Raw genomic sequence first — 22,880 nt, 5'->3', positions numbered from 1 at the left:
TTTCAAATCTCAGATTTTGGATTCAGCATAGCATATAATCAAGTTTCAGTTCAGATTTTCAAAATAAAGCATTTCAAACATTTCAAATCTCAATTTTTCAAAAAAAAAAAAACAAAAGAATGGACGCAACTCAAGGAGGCAAGGGGCGGACGACTGTTGGACTCGTGGCCTCATGGGGCGGAGTGGAAGAAGAAGAGAAGAAGAAGAAGATGATGATTATGATGATGAGTGGAGAGAGGATTGATTATTGAGAGGAATATAGGGGTTCTACCCCTGTTTTTTAGAAAAAAAAAAAAAGGAGGTTTGGTGGAGCCCCTATTTTTTCAACTGAAATTTGAAGAAGAAGAAGAAGAAGAAAAACTTACCTGCTGCTGCTGTTGGAGTTGAGGTGCGATGGAGTTGGGCTGGGGCTCGAGATAGAAGTGTTGTCTGGTTCTCCTTCCTCTCCAATCGAACAAAGAAAACCCTTTGACAGAAAAAGGGTATTCTTTTAACTTGTCTTAATATTAAAATGATACCATGTACTAGATGTATTTTAAAGGAATACAACAACTAATAAAATATCAAACCAATAAATTAAAAAAATATTAAATAATAATTTTATATATGTATAAGGTGTCGCCTTGACAACTATGAAAGCTTCTTGCCATTCCAAATTGCAAAGTCCCCTATCCAATTTGACTTTAATGTTTTCCATCCCATCCCTCTTGTTATTCCATGTGAACCTAGGAACATAGAAAAGGATTTTCATTAACCCCCAATTTTTAAGCATATTCCTTGTCTGTTTGATGTAACTCTATTTATACCTCTTCCCCCCTTCTTTTTCATCAAAATTGAAAGCCATATTGAAATCTCCCACACAGCACCATGGGCCATTTACATAATCTGCAAGATTTGAAAGCTTCTCATAAAAGATGGGCCTTTTTTCTTTTCTGAGCCTTCCCATAAACAAAGGAGCACCACCAAACTAAACCATAATTCCCAAACTATTCTTGTATGGATCACATTCTTACTTGCATGCTCTATTTTAAGATGAAGATATTTTTCCCCAAAAAAGAGCTAAACCACCTGATAGACCAACGAAATCCACACCCCAACAATTCCACTATGCTACTCTTCCGACAATTAACCAATGAGCACTTTGTTTCACTAAAAAACACAATGTTTGGTCTTTCCAACCTCAGGGATTCTTTCATTGCTCGAATTGTCAAGGAGGATCCCATACCCTAAGAATTTCAACACCAAAGCTTCATCTCACAAAATGGAGTTGTCTCGGGTCAACTCTCATAAGCCCTTGTTTGCAACCACCATCAACCGGATTTGTTCGTATCATCCTTGGAACCCTAGGTCTCTTTGTATTCCTTTTCTGTCTATCCTGATTGGTCTTTTTTGTGATTTGGAAAGAGACTTCCATCTTTTCGTGAAGAGGCCTCAAAGGGATTCTGTCATTTAGAAGGGATTTGTGCTTTGTTAACACAATAAAATAAAAACTTCTAATCTTCTTAGTCATCCGAATCTGGCTTTCTTGAGGCAACCCAAAATTTCTTCCTTCTGTGTAGAAGGAATAATCCCGCCAATTACTTGTTTTTTAAAACCTTTTTGGCTTGAGCACCCTGGCCACCGCTTTAGGGACTTGGACTTTGGGGGATCTCCAATCCTCCTGCAATGATTCTTAGACAAAGTCTAGGGTTTGTCTAAGGAACAGAGGACCTTTTTCCTTATTTGGCTTAAGGAACAGAGGGCCGAGCACAACACTGCTAGACTCGGGGATTTCTTCATGCGCAAGCCTTAGTTATTTCTTATTTTAGTGAAGAAACTCTATTTGTACTTGGTCAAGCTTGTTCCCTTTCATTGGAAAGGTAATGTTTGTTTCAGTCAGGCTTATCCCTCTTTGGAACCAGTGCTCATTGGAGAGGATGCTCGAGTGTCACCGTAAGCCCTTTACCGACGATAGTTTGGTGTTAAGACCACTAACAAATCTTCCAGTGCTTTCGTCCTCCTTTGTTCTACTGCAGCTTCCTTTGATTATCACATGGCTTCTCTTCTCCTCTAGTGTGTTCCCCCCTCCTATCTTCACTCCTTTTACCCCAGAATGCTTCGCCACCACCAACTGAGATTTTTCGATATTTGGCTCCATACATAATCCTTCCCAAGTAGGCTCCTCTCCCACTAGTTTGGCATCAACCCTCTTCTTGTTCAGGAAATGACCCTCATCCTTTAACCTGGGGCCATAGCTAGTGGGTCCTCTATAGTCTTTCATTAGATTCCAACCTAGTTGTTATGATATTTCATCTACTTCTTTCTACAACTCTTCTTTATATTCGCAGTATTTTTCACTGTGTCCAAGTCGTCCACAGCTAAAGCAAAAAATGGGGAGTTTTTCATATTTGAATGCAAACCATTCTTCCTTTTCATCATCCAACAAGCCCCAAGCCCCCTTCGCTTGAGGTTCAATAACATCTACTCACACCCGGACATGGAGACTTTGCTTCCCTTCCTGTCGGTTTCTTCCTCTTCTCCTTAACACCATTTCATCTGCCACTTCTTCAGCTTCCTTAGCCAAATTTCTGTTGTCTCTTTCATCCTAAACTCCACTAGAACCTAAAACCCCTTTGATATTGAGTGATTTATTAGACAAAATTTTCCCGTATAGGCTGCAAGTAGCTAGATTTTCCAACGATTCAGATTTCCTCAAGATGTTCACCTTCCTAGTCCTTCCTCCATCTACAAAGAATATAGATCTCTGGTCTTGGATGATAACACTGTCGTCTCTCCTCTCACATTCCCACTCCCTAACCAGAGCACTTCCGCTCCCTAACTAGAGCACACCTCTTAGATGAAAAGTTAAGGCTTCGATTAGGGAAGAGTGCAAATAGAGTGCAAATGCAAATATGTAGATTGCATTTTGGACCATACAAATGCCAAGTTGGTTTCGTTTTGCAATGGTAAATTTACTTTTTTGCCAAACGAGTTTCAGTTGTAATGGATGCAAACATGAATCTTAACATTTGATCAACTTTGAGTGCAAATGCACATCAATTTTTATGTAAAATTCCCTATCATTATGGATGCAAACATGCATTGAAAACTGTGCTTTCTATCATTGTCAATACATAAATATATTCTTGCCAAACACTAGCAAAACTGAATTGGAATGTATACCGGCACTTGCACTCTTCCCAAACGGAGCCTAAGATATACAAATATTCTAAAAAATTCAAATAAATCTTAGAATACAAATACAAATATGTAGAGTGCAAAGCCTCTTATTTTGTATGTATTTGTATCGTATATATTTGTATTTGTACTTCTTCCAAATTAAGCCTAAAAAATAATAACAATAAATATGCATACAAAAAACTACTTTAGTGGTTTATATAAAGTGAGATATTGAGACATAATTGATAAATACTGAAAAATGATGGAATGGCTAAAATGTATATGTACCTAAATTTTCAATAAAAATAATATGAATTGTATTAATATTTATTAGTGTATAAATTTTAATAATTAACTTTAGTGGCAAACATTCACCAAAAAGAGACGTTCAATTAAGAATCAAAATGTATATGGTTATATCAAGTAATTGGAGTATGATTTGATGTGAATTTATGGATACAATTTTAATATTATAAGCCAAAGATCAAGGTTCAAATCCTTTTACTTAAAGACAAATTTGATTTTAAAAAGTTGCATTAAATATAAGAGGTATTAAGGAGGGGGAGGGGGAGAGGGTTGTTTAAGAATTAATAAGGAGTGAGATAAATTAGAATTAATAAGGAGTGAGTTATTAGGGAGATGACGTAATTATAGGGGTTTATTAATGAGAGAGTTTTGAGGAGAATACTAAAATCGAATTGCATATAGCCTTATGGGATTTGGTTGATACAAATCCAAAACCAACGTTTTGAAAAACCTGAAAACGGAATCATTCTGGGCACTGGTTTCTGGGTCAATGGTTCGATCATCTGGTTTGAACAGACGGTCTGTTCTGACATTAAAATTAAAAAAAATAAAAAAATGGTCAAAATTCATTGAATGGGTCAATAGGTTGATAGTTCGACTGCCCATGTCAACGGTTTATTAAATTTTTCAATGATTTTTTACCAGATTTCAAATTTAAGATAAAACGGAACTGATTACCTGAATAATTCCCGGGCCAAATGATCTAAACATCCAAATCAATAGCGGTTCGAAAATGTTGTCCAAAATGACTTGATACCAAGCCAATACAGCCCAATAAGCTACAAAAAAATATTTGGCTGCAACGGTGCCTTACAAAATTTTAAATCTTGAATGCAATTCGAGGCAGGGTGGACAAATATTATCCTGGACCCCAATCAGTGGTCAGAAAAACCTCCGTAATTGAGACAGGGCAGGGTGGGGCCGATGGGGCTGGTCAGATTGTCATCCCTAAACGAGACTGACGCCTTTCTCTCTTCTAACCTATCAAAATAAATAACTCAGATTAAAATTGGTCATACATTTCCTCGGTAAGAGAACAGCACCACCTAGGAATATCAAAATTGTCAGCATAGTGGGCTGAAAGTTTTCATGGTTGTGGAAAGATTTGGGTGGGATGGGATGGAATGAGAAAGTATAAAAATTTTCACTTCCATTGTCTGATTTTATATATGGGAAAATAATAAGAAAAGCACTATGACGAGTTACTTCTTCGCCGGGTTCATGTAAGGTGAAGAAGAGAGTTCCATGATTGCAGCGGCGATTAGAGAGAGAGAGAGAGAGAGGGAAAATGAGGGAATAAAAAACAATGGATGATCGGAGAAACTAGTCAAAACTAGTGAAACGGTTGCCGGAGATGGTAGGAATGATGGAGTATAGCCACTGTGGAGTGCTCTGTTGCACCAAGAGGAAGACGAATAGTAGTTCACCAGCGGAAAAGCGAAGATGATGAACAGTGTCGCTGGTCACCATTGGAAAGAAAATAGTGCCACCGGAGACAGTAGTTCGTCGGCGGAAAGCAAAGACAATGAACGGAGTGGTACTAGAGGGTAAATGATCCTGGTAACCGCCACTGGTATTTCCTGTGTTCGTTGTCGAGAAGACAATGAACATTGCTTTTTTTTTGGGTGAAAAACAAAAGACGGAAGAAGAAGAAAGAGAAGAAGAGAGGAGAGAGGGAGTAAGGGAGTGACTGAGAGGGGGTGCTGCCGCCGCTGCTCTGCTTCTGGGTTCAAACGAGGAAGGGGAGGTAGCAGAACGCTAATAGTAATGGGAAAGGCACTGGTTCTCTCCCTCCTCTATTCGTCATCGATGGTTCCCTCCTTTGTTCGTCATCGATGGTAACAGTGGTTTCTCAAATTTTTCCACCGAGGTCACACGGTTTTGGTGCGACCCCAAATCCACGATTTTGGAATTTGACATCCCACATTTTTCTCATCCCATCCCTCTATTTCCTTCAAAACAAATGAGAGAAAAATGAATATTTTTGAAATATTCCTTTTTCCTCATCCCCATCCCACAAACCAAACGGAGCCTAAAGGTTTCCCTACCTTTCTCTTCTTTTCCCTACTTTATACTTCAAACCAAACATAGCCTTAAGGAGCGTGTATATTAGTTAGATCATTTAGGTGGTGTTTGGTTCATCAATAGGTTTATAACAAATTATTGGTCAAAAAGTGTTATTTATCAATAGGGAATATAATTATTGTTGGTCATAAGTAGATTTTACTTAGACTAATTTTCCTTAAGCTTACTTATTGAAGTTATTATATATATATATATATATATATATATATATATATATATATAAAGCCAAAGTTATTCTATTGATTTTCTACTGATAATTGGTATAAGAAGAAAAGTTACTATAAGCAACGAACCAAATAGCCCCATAGTGAGCTTACCTAAATTTTGCAATTTAGTTGGATGCCCCAAACAGTCTCACATGTTCATCTACCTATTCCCTTGTTTCATGGTGGCAAATTTCAACCACAAAGCAGTAATTGTGTACATAAAAGCAAATTTTTTGGATAAATTTAACATTAAAAATTCAAACTCTTAACAGTAAATTTTTGTTGGAGAAATCGCCAATACAAAGTGGGGAACAAGGATAATGGTACATAAAATGGTCCAACCATTTTGGGGCGTTTGGTACAGTGGTGTGGTGTTGGGTTGTGTTGCATTTTGAATTGATTAATACCAATTTGTGTAAAACATGTAAAATTTTAAATTGATCAATACAAATTGCTAATTCTACCTAAAATGCCAAAGTGATGTTTTCTCATGTGCATACAATTAATCCAAAATGCAACAAGGATTAGGTGAATGCGATGCATGGCTGTTCAGCGGACTGTGGAATTCATGGGACCCACTGTGAAAGGTGTGGGTCTCATACATTTTATTACTGGTTTGAAATCTTATCATGAGTTCTACAGCCCGCCAAACAGCCATCACGTTCAGCTAATCCTTGCTCCAGTGCAATGCTACTATAACAAATAAACACTCAAAACCAAATCAAATGGATTGGAGAGATGAATAAGACAAATTGAATTGGACCATTCTAGACTTAATTGTCCAAAATATTTATTGGATTGGATTGGACCTATTCCATCTGTATTGGATTGGATCTGATTGAACTAAAATATCTGGTCAATTGAAAGAAAATAAGAGTGCAGGTGTCAATATACCAAGTATGAATTGGAACCAATCTAAATTAAAACCAATTTAAATAGATATAAATGGTCTAGACTCTAGACATTGAATTGGACCGATCTAAAATGGTCCAAAGTATTCGCCGGATTTGGACAGGATCGGATTGGACCAAATCCGGTCCAATTGACACCCTCGTACACAACTCAAACCTTCCGTTTCAGTAGAATCCTCACAATGGTAACTTCCTATCTCGCCGACCTGACCATGGAGATGGATTTTCTGGTGCATCCATGGTTGGCCATGATTCAGCTGTTTTCCATATCTGATAAGCCCATTTCTTATTCTCACGCTGCGTTTATCCTCCGGCGGCAATAATATCAGAGAAGATCCTTCTTTGAAGTCGAACGTTGCTTCATATGATCAGCCACTTTGCAGATCCGTCAGCCAAAGTGTTGGATCACTCCATTGTTTAGTTTGAGAACAAGCAATGATGAAAAGCAAAAGAAATGCGATGAAGATTGCTTCATATTAGCCTCTCTGTTGCAAATCTGTTAGCCAGTGTCAGATTAATTGATTGTTCAGTTTGAGCACAAACAACGACGAATAATGAAAGGAACCCGTCTTTCTGAACAGTTACATAAACATTTTGAAAGTTGGAACAAAGGGATGTAGAATGAACCACCACCATTCCTACATGTGGTGTTGGTACAGTGAAATTGAAAATTTACAACAGTCAATGAAACCTTTTCACTTAATACCACAATCCTCCTCCTGTCTTTTTTCTGTAATTTCATTTGTGGCATATCAGAACAACTCCATGATTCATTGGCACTACTTTCTCTTACATTACTTTACATGAAGTTCGGCCATGTAGTCGCTGGTCTATGAAAAATCAATGTAAAAACATAGAATAACAAACTAAAATAATAAAACAGACCTCACATGAACAGATCTTGAATACAAGTGAGTGCGCTTTGGCCGATCAAAACAATTAAAATAAATAAACATTATACCTCCAGATGCCGTAACTACGAAGTCGATTTCCTTCTTCTCGTATCAGCCTTTGGTCTTTCGTGATTGCAAAAGACGTAGTCTATGATTAGGATAAGTTTAAGAAATAGAAAGAATACTTCACACACCAGGGGAGATTAATTCTTTAGGGCAATTTCCCCTATCAAAACGCTTACCTAAAGAAGAGGGATTTAATTCCCTTGATTAAGAACTCCATTATTTCCAATGGGATTATTCAAATTTAAATTTAAATTGCCAAATCCCCACACTCTGAAGTTGTTTTAAGACGAAGGTGTTTAAATCGGATTAGGATCAAACAACAATCTGAATCGTGATCACTAATTCAATATCCTTTGGTAAGTTAGCTTCAAATAGCGTGAACTTTGGTTTGTATCCATCTTTTAAATAATAAAACGATCACAAATATATAAGGCCAATTCCCATCCATCAGAACCAAAATGCAATTGATACAATCTACCCTGAAAATCTGGCCCAACTTCGCATTTTCCTGAAACTTTCCTTTTTGCATTTGTATCAAACAAATTTGTATTTGCTCTTTTACCAAACGAAGCCTGAATATCAAATATAAGCGTTGAGGTAAATTCATATTCAGTGAATTAGAATCCATTTGCAGCCCTAGCGTCCTTTTTGCTTGTGATGATGACTGATGAATGGGAGAAAAACAAAAATGCCCTTCGATTTCTATTGTTTACCTCTGCTGGAACAAAGGCGCACCTGAGAAAAATTAATTAGCCTTTTGGGCCTCTGTAGTTATCCGTGTTTTCACAAATTAATTCCCGCACTGAATTCAATCGTGTTCAAAGCAAAGGAAAAGAAGAATCGAACCCAAATAGTTCTACAAATTGGTAATAGACAACCAACATAATATTAGTTTCATTTCATATACATATAAGCAATATTAAACGCATCAAGACCTCATACGAGTATATTCAACAACTCTCGTTACAGTATTACACAAAACGTAGGAAAAACATAATTAAATAACAAATAGCTCAGTTAATACGAACCAGATATTGATGGATATATGCTAATAAGGTGGTGGATAGTATGGTCCCGGCGGTGGGGGAGGACCAGGTGGACCCGGTGGTGGTGGTGGAGGGCCGAAGGGATCGAAAAAAGGGGGAGGAGGAGGTGGTCCCGGTGGTGGAGGTGGCCCTGGTGGCGGTGGTGAACCGTAGCCGTAGGGTCTTGGTGGCGGTGGCCCTGGCGGCCCTGGTGGCGGTGGCCCTGGCGGCCAGTAGGGCCCTGGATGTGGCGGAGCAAAAGGACCGGGCGGTGGAGGGTGTCTATGATGGGTCATCGTAAATAAGCTTCTCCAAAGAATATTTGTATCAGGGATCAGTGAATCTAATCTTAAGGCGTTACAGACCTCTTTATAAGAACCAAAGGACTCAAGGAGAGTTCAAGAGAGAGTAGAAGAATGTAGAACGAAAGATTCGTAGGTGAAATCTAGGAATGGTAGCCCAACGTTTAACACGCGTTCAGTCGTCCACGGTTTTGTTGTTGGCATCAATGACAATTGACCTCTGCTGCTGTATAATTTTCTATGTAACCAATCACGAGCGATTACGTTCAGACATGCACAAATGGAATTTCATATTTGTGGCGTAAGATGGAATGATAGTTTTGCAAGAAAACCCTTGAAAATTACAATAATACTTCACTTTGAGATGAAGAAACCCTTCGTGAGTCCCGTGGATTCACTGGACGCGTGAACCCACTCACCAGAGGCAACCACGTTGGCATTTCGAATAAATACCAACTTTAACGAGTGTTTAGCTAGAGGTTTATATGCGTATGGGCCATACCGGGTTTGGGGTTTTAGGTCGATGGGCCAGGTCAGTTTGGCCTGCACTGTTGTGTCGTATTACTCGTGGCCCATAGGTTGGTACGGTCTGACTTGTCCAAAGAACTAGAAGTTGGAGACCCTCCCAACAGCTATAAACAGTTATATATGGGGTATTTATGTATTTTGGCTTTGGGGAGATAAAATGACAGTAATGCCTCCTCCATTATATAATAACTAGTTTAGGGGGTATTTAGATAAAGTGATAAGTAACTTTATAATGACCAAAATAGCCCTCTCAATAACTAAAAAACAGCTAGTTTTTAGGGTATTTTAATGAATTAAATTATTTATAGCCTTATCCTCCACTATTCTCATCACACCAATTCTCATAGTCTCTTGTACTTTCTTAAATCTCAATATCTTCTCATACATCATACTTTCATATAGTCACATATACTCTCATACTCTCTCTACTCTCCAATTCTCAATTTGATGCAAGTTTCGACAAGAAGAAGGCTTGCTTGGATATCTCAAATTAGCAATTTGAGAGACTTAGAGGCTTCAACCATAGAAATTCTGAACCAGCAATTCAGGTAAGTGCAATTAAATTAATTTTTATTTTTTTTATAGTTAAAAAAATGGTCAGCTCCTCCTCTCGCTCTTGACACCAATTCCCCAATGTAGTCAATGTCAACGATGTTGATGTTCAACCGCAATATGATAGTGTTAGTGCCAATATGGATGTTATTGATATTGTCGATGTTCCTGATGAATCAATTTTTGGTGATGTATCAATTTTTTGTCCAAGTACCTCGTCATTTGGTCTGCTTCCGAGTGGCTGATGACTCAGAAGCCGAAGTGAACTTTTGCTGGATGATGACCTGGATGCCGAGCTGATCAGGCCGAGCTGGGGGCAGATTAGGTGCCGAGTTAACTGGGCTAAGCTGGGCAAGTTAGGTGCCGAACTGACTGGGCCGAGCTAGGCAGGTTAGGTGATGAGCTGGCTAGGTCGAGCTAGGCAGGTTAGGTGACGAGCTGACCAGAGTGCCGAGTTGCCTAATAGTTGCAGAGATGACCAAAGGGTCGAGCTGCCTGGTGGCGAGCTAGATTAATTGTTGAGCTTCGTAGTTCTTTAGAGACCTGCAAGGAATCAATGTCAGAGGACCCAAGGTGGCTAACGCGACGAGGTCACTCCGATGTCATTGGGGTTGGTGCCTTTATATAGGCATTGTTTGGCGTGGGCATCACGCACCATATCCGAGATTTCAGAGAAGTCATCTAAGTGGTTTGAGATTCCTTGAGGTAACCGCCATGCACGTTGACCACCCTCTGGATCGTTCGGTACGTGGGCCAACTTCCAAGGATCGTGGGAGTGTTTGGATATACATGCCGAATTCGTCGGCGAGCATGTCTTGCAAGTCGCCAGGTCAGCGCCTATAACAGGTTGCCAGGTCGCGCCTGGGCCAGGCCGCCAGATCGGAGCCTGTGCTAGGCTGCCAGCTCGCGCCAGGGTCAGGCCGCCGGGTCGCGCCAGTGCCAGGCTGCCAGCTCACGCCTGTGCCACGCTGCCAGCTCGCGCCTGTGTCAGGCTGCCAGCTCGCGCCAGGGCCATGCCGCCAGGTCGCGACTGGGCCAGGCCGCTAGGTCGCGCCTGGGCCAGGCCGCTAGGTGGGACACCATCAACTTTGCTAAAGCAAGTTGTTGCCTAAGTGGTTCCGGGTGTCACCTAGTTGTTCCGAGGTGCCACGTGTGACAATATCATTGGAGGGCCATATCCGCCCTCATCATTTGCCCCCCACTCCCGAGCTGAAAGTAACTCGGCGAAGGGAGTATATTGCTCCTTTGGGCCTGAAATGGCTAATTCGATGAGCTCGTAAGTGTCGATTCAATTCCTTAGGCTCTAGGAGCGACTCGCAATCCACTCTCCTTACCCTTGATTTTGCCCATATCGAAGAGGCAGTTAGGTCTTACGTGCCCATGCCGAAGAGGCGACTGGGACTTATGTGGTGCCGAAGTCTTTTATCAGCTCAGTACCTTAGCCCTTGGGCTCTAGGAGTGACTCGTAATCCACTCTCCTTGATCTTTGATTTTGCCCATGTCGAAGAGGCGACTGGGTTTTATGTGGTGCCGAAGTCTTTGCCAGTTCGGTACTTTAGCCCTTAAGCTCTAGGAGCGACTTGTAGTCCACTCTCTTTGATCTTTGATTTTGCCCATGCCGAAGAGGCGTTTGAGTCTTTTGTGGAGCCGAAGTCTTTTATCATCTCGCCAATTCGCACCTGGGCCAGGTCGGCGCCAGTGCCAAGCTGCCAGGTCGACACCTGGGCCAAGCCGCCAGGTCGGCGCCTGGGCCAGGCAGCCAGGTCGCGCCTTAGAGCTATGGTTGCGCTGCATTAGCCTCATTAGTGGCGTTGGTTACCCACTCCTACAAGAAGCTACTAGGAATTCGACCTACGGGGGCAGCACTATTGACTTTAGGTCACCAGCTCGCACGGGAGCCTTGGAAGGCTCGACCGGTAGGGGCGTCCATGCAATCTGTTGGCCGCCTACTCCCGTGGAAGCCACGAAGAGCTCATCTTTGTAGAGGGTACCTCGCGAAGAGGACTAATGAGGCTTTATCTGTGTTGAAATAAAGTTGGTAGAGCTGCTTAGTCTGTTGGCCATCAACTTTCTGTATAGTCTCTGAGTTCATAAAAAATGGAAACTAGAGATTGAGAGCATTTAGTTTCTAAAAGGTGAGAACTTAGCTTTTTGAAAGAAGAGGACTTAGCCTTTCCGAGGATGAGAACTTAGCTTTTTGTAGCATTTCCCACAGACGATGCCAATTGACGAATCAATTTTTGGTGGTGTATCAATTTTTTGTGCCAAGTACCTTGTCATTTGGTCTACTTATAAGTGGCCGATGACTCAGAAGCCGAAGTGAACTTTTGCTGGATAAGGACCTGGATGCCGAGCTGACTAGGCCGAGCTGGGGGCAGGTTAGGTGCCGAGTTAACTGGGCCGAGCTGGGCAGGTTAGGTGCCGAACTGGCTGGGTCGAGCTAGGCAGGTTAGGTGACGAGCTGACCAGAATGTCGAGCTGCCTGGTGGCGAGTTTGATTGATTGTTGAGCTTCGTAGTTCTTTAGAGACCTGCAAGGAATCAATGTCAGAGGACCCTAGGTGGCTAAACCGGTGAGGTCGCTCCGATGCTTAAGTCAGTACTCTCATAGTAGACTGCGAGCTAAAAATCACAAAGTATGAGAGGTAGAATATGCTTTACTTGCCCCCCCCCCCCCATGGCATTGAGGTTGGTGCCTTTATATAGGCATTGTTTGGCATGGGCTTCACGCACCATATCCTACATTTCTGAGAAGTCGTCTAAGTGGTCCGAGATTCCCTAAGGTAACCGCCATGCACGTTGACCACCCTCTGGATTGTTAGGCACGTGGGCCAACTTCCAAGGATCGTGGGAGTGTTTGGATATGCATGTCGTATTCGTCGACGAGCACGTCTTGCAAGTGGCTAGGTCGGCACATGTGCCAGGTCGCAAGGTTGGCGCTTGTAACAGGCTGCCAGGTCGCGCCTGGGCCAGGCCGCCTGGTCACGCCTGTGCCAGGCAGCCAGCTCGCGCTAGGGTCAGACCGCCAGGTCGCGCTAGTGCCAGGCTTCCAGCTTGCGCCTGTGCCACGCTACCAGCTCGCGCTAGGGCCAGGTCACGCTAGGGCCAAGCTGCCAGGTCACCCATGTGCCAGGCCGCCAGGTGGGACACCATCAACTTGGCTAAGGCAAATTGTTGCCTAAGTGGTTCCGGGTGTCACCTATTTGTTCTGAGGTGTCACGTGTCACAATATCATTGGAGGGCTGAATCCGCCCTAATCAGTTCCCACCCCTAGTACTACTACTAGAGGTAAGGGAAATAAAGGGGAGAACAGTAGGCATATTAGCTCAGTTTGAATAATATTTAAAATAGTGGAGGTTGAGGGAAAGGGAAAGAAAGTTGTTTGTCAAAAATGTAGGAATGACTTTAGTTATAGTAATTGTGGTGGTACTGGCCACTTGGGCAGACATTTGAAACGCCATTTGATGAAAGAAGAAGAAGAAGAAGAAGAAGAAGAAGAAGGGAAAGAAAAATCACAAGCACAAATAGGAAGTGAGATTTTTGGTACTTTTAAATATTTTTAAGAAAGAATGAGACAAGAATTACAAAATATATTGTGTAGGCTAAACATCCATTTTTATTAGCTGAAGATATTAAACTTGAATTTTTTTTACATAGATTTATAAATCACAATTTAAAAAAGTTTCTAGAAATACTATTAAAATAGATGCTTTATAATTTTTTTTATTCATATAAACAAAATTTAATTTCTATGTTATCAAATCTTAATTCTAAAATTGCAATTACTTATGATATTTGGACATCTAGATTTAACATAAGTTACATTTGTGTTTCTTGTCATTTTATTGATGAAAAATAACCTTTAATAAAAGAATTTTAAGTTTTGGTAGGCTTGAAAGGCCACATACTGGCCCAATTATTACTGCAATATTCATGGAATTGAAATAATTTTTTTTCTATTAGTTTTGATAATGCTTAATAATGATTTAACAATAAATATTTTAAAATCTCAATTAAAATCATATTTAGATGGTAAATTATTTTATATTAGATGTGTATGTCTCATTTTCAATTTATGTATCCAAGATGCATTAAATATTAATTCTCATCATATTTCTAAAATTAGAAATTGTATAATATATAGTAGGGTAAATCTCTTAAACTACCCTTAAAGTTAACGAAATTGACATGCGGTACCCTTACTGTTTAAATATTGTATTGTGGTTAGACCTGTTCATGGGCCGGGTGGCCCGACGGGCCGGCCCGGCCCGGCCCGACCCCCGGACGGGCTTGAACAGAATTTTTGGCCCGCGGGCTTAACCTCGGGCCAAAAAGCCCGGCCTGCATAAAATTCGAGCCGGGCTCGGGCTTTGCCAAAATAGCCCGGCCCGGCCCGACTTATAGTTAAACTTAAGTAAACCCGGCCCGACCTATAGTTAAACCTAAGTAAAAACCCTATGTGATGTCTATTTGAATAAATGTTTTGATTTGAGGTCATTGATTCACTTGTAGACCCATTGTTCATTTAAATAGGGGAAAAAAAACATTTAAATTAAAATAGAAAATGTCAGAAAATTTTGAATTTCTTTTATTAGGTCGGGCTTCGGGCTTTTCATCAGGGCCGGGCTCGGGCCCAAGTTGTAGGCCCGTTGGTTGGGCCGGGCTCGGGCTCGGGCCTAACAGTTTTCTGTTAATAAAGAGTCAAAGCCCGACCCAAGCCTGGCCCGGCCCGGCCCATGAACAGGTCTAATTGTGGTACCCTACAATTGTTGTGCTAAGGAATGAAACAAAATGTCAAATTTGCCCTCCACTATTCGTTAAATTTCATCCCTATTCTTATTCTCTTTCTCCTTCTTCCTCTTTTTATCCATCATCCATCTTCATCTCTGTTCATTGTCTTCTCACGGTGAACAGAGAACTACCACTGGCGTCATCGTAGCCTAAAATGATTGCGGCCGTTATGGACGAGATGCCAGTGGTCGGAGCAGTGGGGTTTCAGACCAGCTGGCATGGAATATCGGCTGAAAATCCAACTTCCGAAGTTGTTGGTATTTGCAGACAAGCAGCCAACGCTCTTGGCTTTGTGGTTTTTCTGATGCAGTTTCTCGGCGGGATGAAGACAAGAAAACACGCTTTCTCATCTCTTCATTGAAGGTTTTGGGGAAAACTACTATGTCAAAGAAGATGAACAGTTACTCAGCATGGACCGTTTCTACAATCGCCGTCGATGAAGGGCTCGTCGTGTCTGATTCATAATTTCCACCCCCACCTGTGCAAACGGAGCATCCGGAGCCCATACGAATCTTCATATAGGGGCTCTCGTTAGCATGGGCCTTCACGATTCGAATGAAGACTAACAAATCTGCCTGTGATGACCCCCAGTGCGCATTCCCCGTTAGGTCTCTCGGAGACCTATGATGACCCTCCTCACCATATTCGCCAAGTTTATATGCTGAAATCCGCTCGCTCTCACCAACAATAATCAAAAAGAAAACTGTAGCTTCTTGGCGGAGAAGCCATTGCTCGATCTATTTGTTGGACCCTTCAGTTTTGGGTTCCTCTGTTTCGTAAGTTCTCTTCCCCACTCTCTCTCTCTCGTTTCTTCTTGATCAAAAGGGAATCGAGAAATCCAGACAAAAGACATAAGCCCTCTCTCTCTCTCTCTCCATCACTTGTTCTCTCTCCACCCGCCCTACTTAGAGGCCTCAGCCCTGAGTCTCGCGCACTGCCATAGTTGCTCTGTTTCTGTTAAATATCAAAATTAGGTCTCTAATGTATAAGAGGCAAATATCTACTATCAGTTCATCAGTATTGAAGTTAATTTTTATTTACAAGCAAGTATTTGCTTTAATTGATTCCTACATCTAAGGATGAAATAATTTTGATATTTTAGAATGGTGGAGAGGGCAAGTCCTTGCTGCCATGCAGGTGATCTACTAACCCCTCTAGTGTCTACAGGTCTATCAGAGTGTTTTGGTGCAGATACTAAGATGTTGGACAACAAGAAAAACTATATGAATGACGAAAGTTTGGAGATGTGTATTTGCCTTAAGGATTGGTTGGATGGTGATGATAGATTACAAGACAAAGGAGGGCATGACATTACACCTAATGTTTTTCCTGAAACAAATGATGACAATCAAGGAGATGATTAGATGAAGATGTAGGTGGAGATGGAACTTGAAGGAAAATGATGAAATCAATATTTTTTATTTTTTTGTATACTCAAAATTTCATTATTTCAGTTATTGTATTTTTTCATTTTTAAAGTTATTGTAATTTTTTCAATTTCCTTTAATTTAGTTGTTATTTTTTCAATAATGTAAATTTTTATTTTCAATTCATAATTGTATTATATTTTTTAATATTTTATTTCATTTTCTATATTTTATTCATCCATTGTCCATTGAGCATTGTATTGTTCAAATTCAAGAAATAAAATTCCTATTTGTTTCTAATTTGTATTTTGTTAAGTATTTAAGTATTTTTTTTTAAATTTCTTTGTTAGATTTTTTTTTATCTTTTCAATTTGTTCCCAAAACTCAAAGGAATTATTGAATTCAGGAAAGTTAAGTATTTTAGCAAAACTAAAAAAAAAAATCATGTCAAAAAAAAAAAAAACTGTTTGGCCTAGTTCGACCTAGGTCCAAGGCCCAACCCATAGCCCAACTTGACACAGGTTAGTCCCACGGCACGGATCACAGCCTGCATAGCCCAGGCCCATGGAATGGCCCAGCCTGGCACAGGCTCAGGTCGTGGGCTATGTTGGGCCAATCCCCCGAATTATCCGAGGGGAGGTAAGCACGACCCAACTTGGCTTGCACTTTGCATGGGCCACATGCGAGCCGTGCCATGCCAGCCCAGCATTAAGATGGGTGCAGCTTTTTTGTTAAACATATCTTCTACAAGACAAACAAGAAGATCAAGAGCCACTTGAATGTTCTGCTTATTCTAGTTTATTTTATTTTATTTTATTTTAATTTTTGTGTTCCATCATCCATTTGAAGTAGTCATTTGATCAAACTATAAGCTGATTGGTTTGATTCATTTGTTTTAATTTCTCTCTGATCAGGGTTGAGAGTTTCATTGAACACCAAGATGCTTGTAATGTTGGGCGTCTCAAAACTGAGTTGCAGACACTACAAATGGCAGCCTGTCTCAAATAACTTCAAGCCTGAGCCCATTGAGTGACATAAATTTTAATGCAACTCATTGGCTTGGATTGAGAATGGCAATGGGACAGGGTGGGGATTCTTGTACCTGCTAGCGGGGGCATGGTTATCTCCATCCCTACGGGGATCTTCACTACCCATGATTTTTTATAATGTCAACCATTTTGTTTTTGTTTATTATTTTATTTAAAAAATTAAAAATAAAATAGTTAAAATTTACAACCCCATTAAAAAAATTCAAATATATTTAAACATATTCAACCATATTTTTAAAAATATTAATATACATATATGCATACATGCGTACATATATACAATATATTAATGGGGATCCCACGGAATAGAGCTAAAAATGCTCTTTCCATCCCTGTCAATGGGATGAAATTTTCTCATTTCCATCCCCATAGAGATTGGAAAAATGAAAAAAATTACCATCCCTAAATTTAACCAAAAATGAGCTTTAATATTTGGAATCTGTTCTACTGGGCTTGCAAATTTAAAGCATAAATGGATCACCACCAACTTTGACATATCTCTGTCTTTGAAAAGACAAAAAGTACCCCTGCTCATAAAAATTAATAAAAGGCTTCTGAATTCTGTTAATGTAGTTTTTGACAAAGGTGAGCTCTCTTTCTCAGAATTTAGATTTAGAAATTGACAAGTGATCCCATGAGCTGAGCCTCCTAAAATCTTCGGTCAGCCGCTGATTAACTTGGGTTGGTAAGGAGCTGAACTGAGCCCACGACCGAGTCCAAACGCATGGGCCATATTACCTATAAGCCCCAACTGAGCTGCACAAGATTCAGCCCAGCTAAATTTACTAGTCAACAACGCTAATTATCACGCTGGGTTGTCTAGAGGGACTATGAACATTTCTTCTTCCCTCTTTCTTTCTTGGACGATAAGTTTCTATGGTTCCGGAAAGGTATAGTACCAGATAAATCTTAACCAAGCATAAACCCACATGACGTGAATCGTGATGAATGGCAGTTGATTGGTTACCACTTGGAAGGTACGATACGATACCTTCCATACCTCTTTAGTAGCATATACAGTGAGATGTATCAATTTCCAACTTATAGCTGTTAACAAAACCAGAAAAATGAGAGTTGTATTTGTTTCTTCACAAATATAAATCAAGATTATGTCAGTTTTGAATGAGTTAACAAGCGACCAAAATAAGAGAGAGAGAGAAAGTCGTTATATATATATGTTATTTAATTGTTTTTATTGCTCTTTAGACGCTACCGCAAGTGTGCCGCCAAAATAGCCACCTCAATTATATAGTCGTTTGGGTGGGATAAACATTACGATATGTGAGCTTGCAAGAAGTTGCGTCTGTCTTTCTCCTTGAGAGAGAGAGAGAGGTGGATGCAGGTAGAAGGCAAGAATGGAGGAGAGGCACCTGGATCTTGTTCTGGTTCCGTTGGGTGTGTTGGTGATGACGATCTATAACCTATGGCTTTTCATCACCATTCTGCGCACCCCAAAACGAACTGTTATAGGCCTCAACGCTATTAGCCGGAGACAGTGGGTCATCTCTATGATGGCAGTAAGTTTCTCTCTCTCTCTCTCTTTCATTTATCTGAATGGTGGTCAGTGGTTGGCAGGAGGTTATGGAATTCGCTCTTTAGTAAATTTAATTAGCAGAAAGGTTTCATCTTTTGCCATGTGGAAACTGGAAAGAAGATGATGTGGCAAATCCAAACCATCTATTAAACAAGTGATTTCACTCCCCTTATCAAATATTAATCCTTATCATCGATTCCATATCCCACCATATATTGCAATTTCTTTCTTGTGCTAATTAATATAATACCTACAAGAACCAATAGAAAATTGGTTTTGAAGTTGATGATGAATCCCACTTCTCTTCTTAACCTGATGGATTGATGGGTACCATGAATCTAAAATTGTCTCCAATTTTCCAAGGATCAGGGAGGGCTGATCAAGCTGAAACTGGTGTATTATATAATATCTTCGATGTTAATAAGCTTAATTATTAGTGTTGGTGTTCATCAATGATAGAAGATCCTAGTCATGCCAATAAGCGTTAGCTTGATCGAGATGCAAACACAGCAAGTAATAGTATAAGTATAACAATATCTGCAACAAATTTTGTTAATTAGGATCCACAAAGCAACGGCATGTTGGGGGTTCAAACGCTACGAAACAGCATAATGGCATCTACATTACTAGCAACGGCAGCCATAACTCTGTGCTCGATCATCGGCGTCTTCGCCAACAGCACAACAAGCACATCCAACTCGGCAGCGGACCTGATTTACGGCAACAAGACACCCCTCGTCACTTCCATCAAGTACTTCACCATCTTAATCTGCTTCCTTGTGGCTTTCCTCTGCAATGTGCAGTCTATTAGATACTACGCTCATGTTAGCACATTGATTACAATGCCCACGTTGAAAGGCAGAAGAGAATCGATTGCCTACGTTGTCAGAAACTTGAATCGCGCAAACTATTTCTGGTCCCTTGGATTGAGGGCTTTCTATGTGTCCTTCCCTCTCTTCCTTTGGATTTTTGGGCCCATACCCATGTTTGCTTGTTGCTGCATAATCACCTCTACGCTTTATTTCTTGGATACAGCCACCACTGCTACCACCAAGTTTCACACTTCTACTTTTACGGATATGATGAGATTTGATGACATTGAATCCGCCTTTTAAGGATGTGCATTAATTTTAAATGCATGGTGGTCATGGTGTGGGTTGCTTCTTTTGTAATTTCTATTAATTCTCCATTTTATTTTCTTGTAATTAAGGAAGTGTTATACCTATATGATTCAACCTTTTTTTTTTTTTCTTTTATGAAGAAGAGGAAGATTTTCAAACCGTCGTGGACCATTTAGCCGGAAACTGGTTAAGGTACCTGCTCCATTTCACCCCGAATCGCTATTTCGCTATTTTTCCAAAAGCCAACAATCCACTGATCCAGTGGGTGAACCATTAATCCATTCAATCCGGACAACGGGTTTTAGGCCAAATTTTTATTTTAGTTTTTTTTTTTATTTTATTTTGAAAAACACCAAAGGATTTATTCATTTGAACTGGATAATCATACTGTTGACCTGAAAGGGATGGTCAAAATAGTTTCGTTTTTGAATTGGTTTTTATAATATTGATATTATCATTCAATAAGGAGGTATTTGGTACAGTAGTATTACCTTGCTATTGCATTTTGGATTGATCGATAGGAGATATTTTTCTACTAAAAATGTTTTGAATTGATCAATCCAAATTATCATTCTTATCTAAAATGTCAAATTTGACATTTATTGCAACACATATTTCTTACAAATTTGAATTGATCAACTTAGCTTAGCCAGAGACCGGAGTGATACCATGTAGGTGTCAATTGGACTGGATTTGGTCCAATCTGATCCAGTCCAATATGAATCCATTACAAATAGACCACTAAGATCAGGTCCAATCCAATCCAATTCAATAAATATTTTGGACCACTTTGAATCGGTCCAATAATGTTTGGACCATCTAATCTGTTCAAATTTGTTTTTAAATTAATTCTAACTCAAATCTGATCCATTGGTTGCTTATGCTTTTTATCTTCCATCAATGGATCAGATATTAGCTCAATCAAACCCAATCCAGTATAAATTTATTATGGATAGATCAGGTCAAATCCAATGCAATAAATACTTTGGATCATTAAGTCTAGATTGGTCCAATTCAATATATGTCTTGTCGGTCTGTTCAATCCGTTTAAATTTTGGTTCGGAGGGGTCCAACCCAAAACCGGTCCATTAACACCCCAACGCCAATAACGTCCGTAATAGTGCTCTCCAAGGTAAGGTAATACCCATTTTGTCCCCAGTTTGGTCCATGTGGCATGCGGCATGTGGCATTTCCTAAGTGAATGCCAATTTTGGTTATATCATTTATACTTTTATTGAAAAAAATATTAATTGTAATTACTCTTTTACCCACACCCCATCCTAATTTATCATGCAGATGAAACTTCAAAACAGACAAGAGAGGTATTCCCAATGCAAGCATTTGCTGTCCTCTGACCCCACATTACATGTTAGCTCATACAAACCCGAATTTTCTACACTTGGTTTGGTGTGTGTCAAGGTGCATTACTAAACGTTACACTTTGCATGCTGCCCAGTTCACATGTGCGGGTCATAATAAGTTTCCTTGGTTATTCTTTAATATTCCATTTTTTGAAAATTCAAAAAAAGAAAAAGAAAAAGTGAAATAAGGGACTTTTGACTTCGAGATGGAGAAGAGAGACAATAAAACAAAGAAAATAATTTAAATAATATTTTCAAACTGTCGTTGATCCAAATGGTTAGACCATTCAGCAGAATCATTGAAGCAATTGGTTCCATTTTACTCTAAATTTGGTCCCTACCAAAAAACCATTGAATTGGTTAGCCACTAATCCAGGCGGTTGTACCATCAACCCATTTGACCCATTCAACGGTTTTGGCTGTTTTTTATTTTAATCATTTTTTTTTTAATTTTTTGTTGGAATGGACCATCTATTTGAACTGGATGATTGAACTATCAACCCGAAAAGCAGTGGTCAGAACGGTTTCGGTTCTGGATCGGTTTTTAAAACCTTGATTTTAAAGGCCAAACTCTAGACAAATGGACACCATTATCAGTGATGATTGTAGACCTATCTTTCTTCAAGTATCAGTTCGCTTTTCGATAAGTTACTTACCTAGGTAAATGCATACCTAGGTAGTATTTCCCAGTAAAGACTTATTTGGATAGGTGCATTTATCCTTGTTCTTTTATTTCTCATGTAAATAAGGCAATGACCATTTTAACCATAAAAAATCAATTATTCAAACTTAAAAGGGGCGTTTTTGTTTCATTCAAGTGTTGGCAACTTCTCCCCTGATGGGAAAATTATTTACCCACCTAGGAGGTGGGTCGAGTGAGTGATACCCAAGAAAACAAACTTTCTCTAAACCCACATAAATTTGAAAAAAGAACATGAGTTGTTTGATCAATGAGATTTTGATTCCCTTTGACCAACTTTCCTCCTCTCAAAATCCAAAAAAAGCATGCCCCCCAAATCTCAACGAGAGTCGAAAAAACATTTGTAAGAAATAAATTTACACTCTTCAACCTTTCATCAAGGGCACAGTGTACCAAGACGCCTCCATTCTTCAAATCTGGATTTTCTGCATTCTTCTTCAACCTTTGACTCTCAGGCCTCCATTCTTCAAATCAGTCAGGCAAAGTCCATGGTCCTTAATCTCATGAAGATGGAAAATCCTAACAGAAAGGTGACTAAAAAATAAAGCCTGATAAATACTTGTATTATTGCTAAAAAATAGTATGTATAATTGCTACTAAAAATTGATGAATATCTGATCCTTTTTTTTCCTTTTTCTTTTTGTTTGGGGTTCACATTCCAAACAACTAAAGGAAAAAAAAGGAATGATAGACCCCTTCAAAGGATGGCTTCCATTGACCAAGAATCCCATGTTCTTTTTTTAAGATTTATGTGGGGACCAAGGAAAGTTTATTTTCTTAGGTAAGTGATACCCATCTCCTAGGTGGGTAAATAACTTTCCCACTTAGGGGAAAAGTCGCCAACACTTGAATGGGACAAAAGTGCCCTTTTTAATAATGGACTTTTATTGCTAAAATAGTCATTGCCTTATTTACATAAGAAATA

The 22,880-nt window shown here is 39.7% G+C and overlaps 1 protein-coding gene and 1 long non-coding RNA gene across 2 annotated transcripts; both read left to right on the top strand.

The window, feature by feature from the left end:
• The first annotated feature begins 14,424 nt into the window (after positions 1-14,424).
• LOC148792112 (uncharacterized) lies at positions 14,425-16,487 on the top strand. Its single transcript, XR_016085978.1, has 2 exons — positions 14,425-15,599; positions 15,991-16,487. It is a non-coding gene; the product is annotated as an uncharacterized LOC148792112 (long non-coding RNA).
• A 1,994-nt stretch (positions 16,488-18,481) lies between these two features.
• On the top strand, positions 18,482-19,996 carry LOC104613323 (uncharacterized). Its single transcript, XM_010281097.3, has 2 exons — positions 18,482-18,756; positions 19,334-19,996. The coding sequence occupies exons 1-2, from the start codon at positions 18,595-18,597 to the stop codon at positions 19,886-19,888; spliced, it is 717 nt and encodes a 238-aa protein (XP_010279399.1). The 5' UTR covers positions 18,482-18,594; the 3' UTR covers positions 19,889-19,996.
• The last annotated feature ends 2,884 nt before the right edge of the window (positions 19,997-22,880 follow it).

The sequence above is a fragment of the Nelumbo nucifera genome, chromosome 4, assembly GCF_055504915.1.
Source record: "Nelumbo nucifera cultivar China Antique chromosome 4, China Antique-T2T, whole genome shotgun sequence".
In the NCBI taxonomy this organism is placed as follows: domain Eukaryota; kingdom Viridiplantae; phylum Streptophyta; class Magnoliopsida; order Proteales; family Nelumbonaceae; genus Nelumbo; species Nelumbo nucifera.
This window is presented reverse-complemented; position numbering and strand designations above follow the sequence as displayed.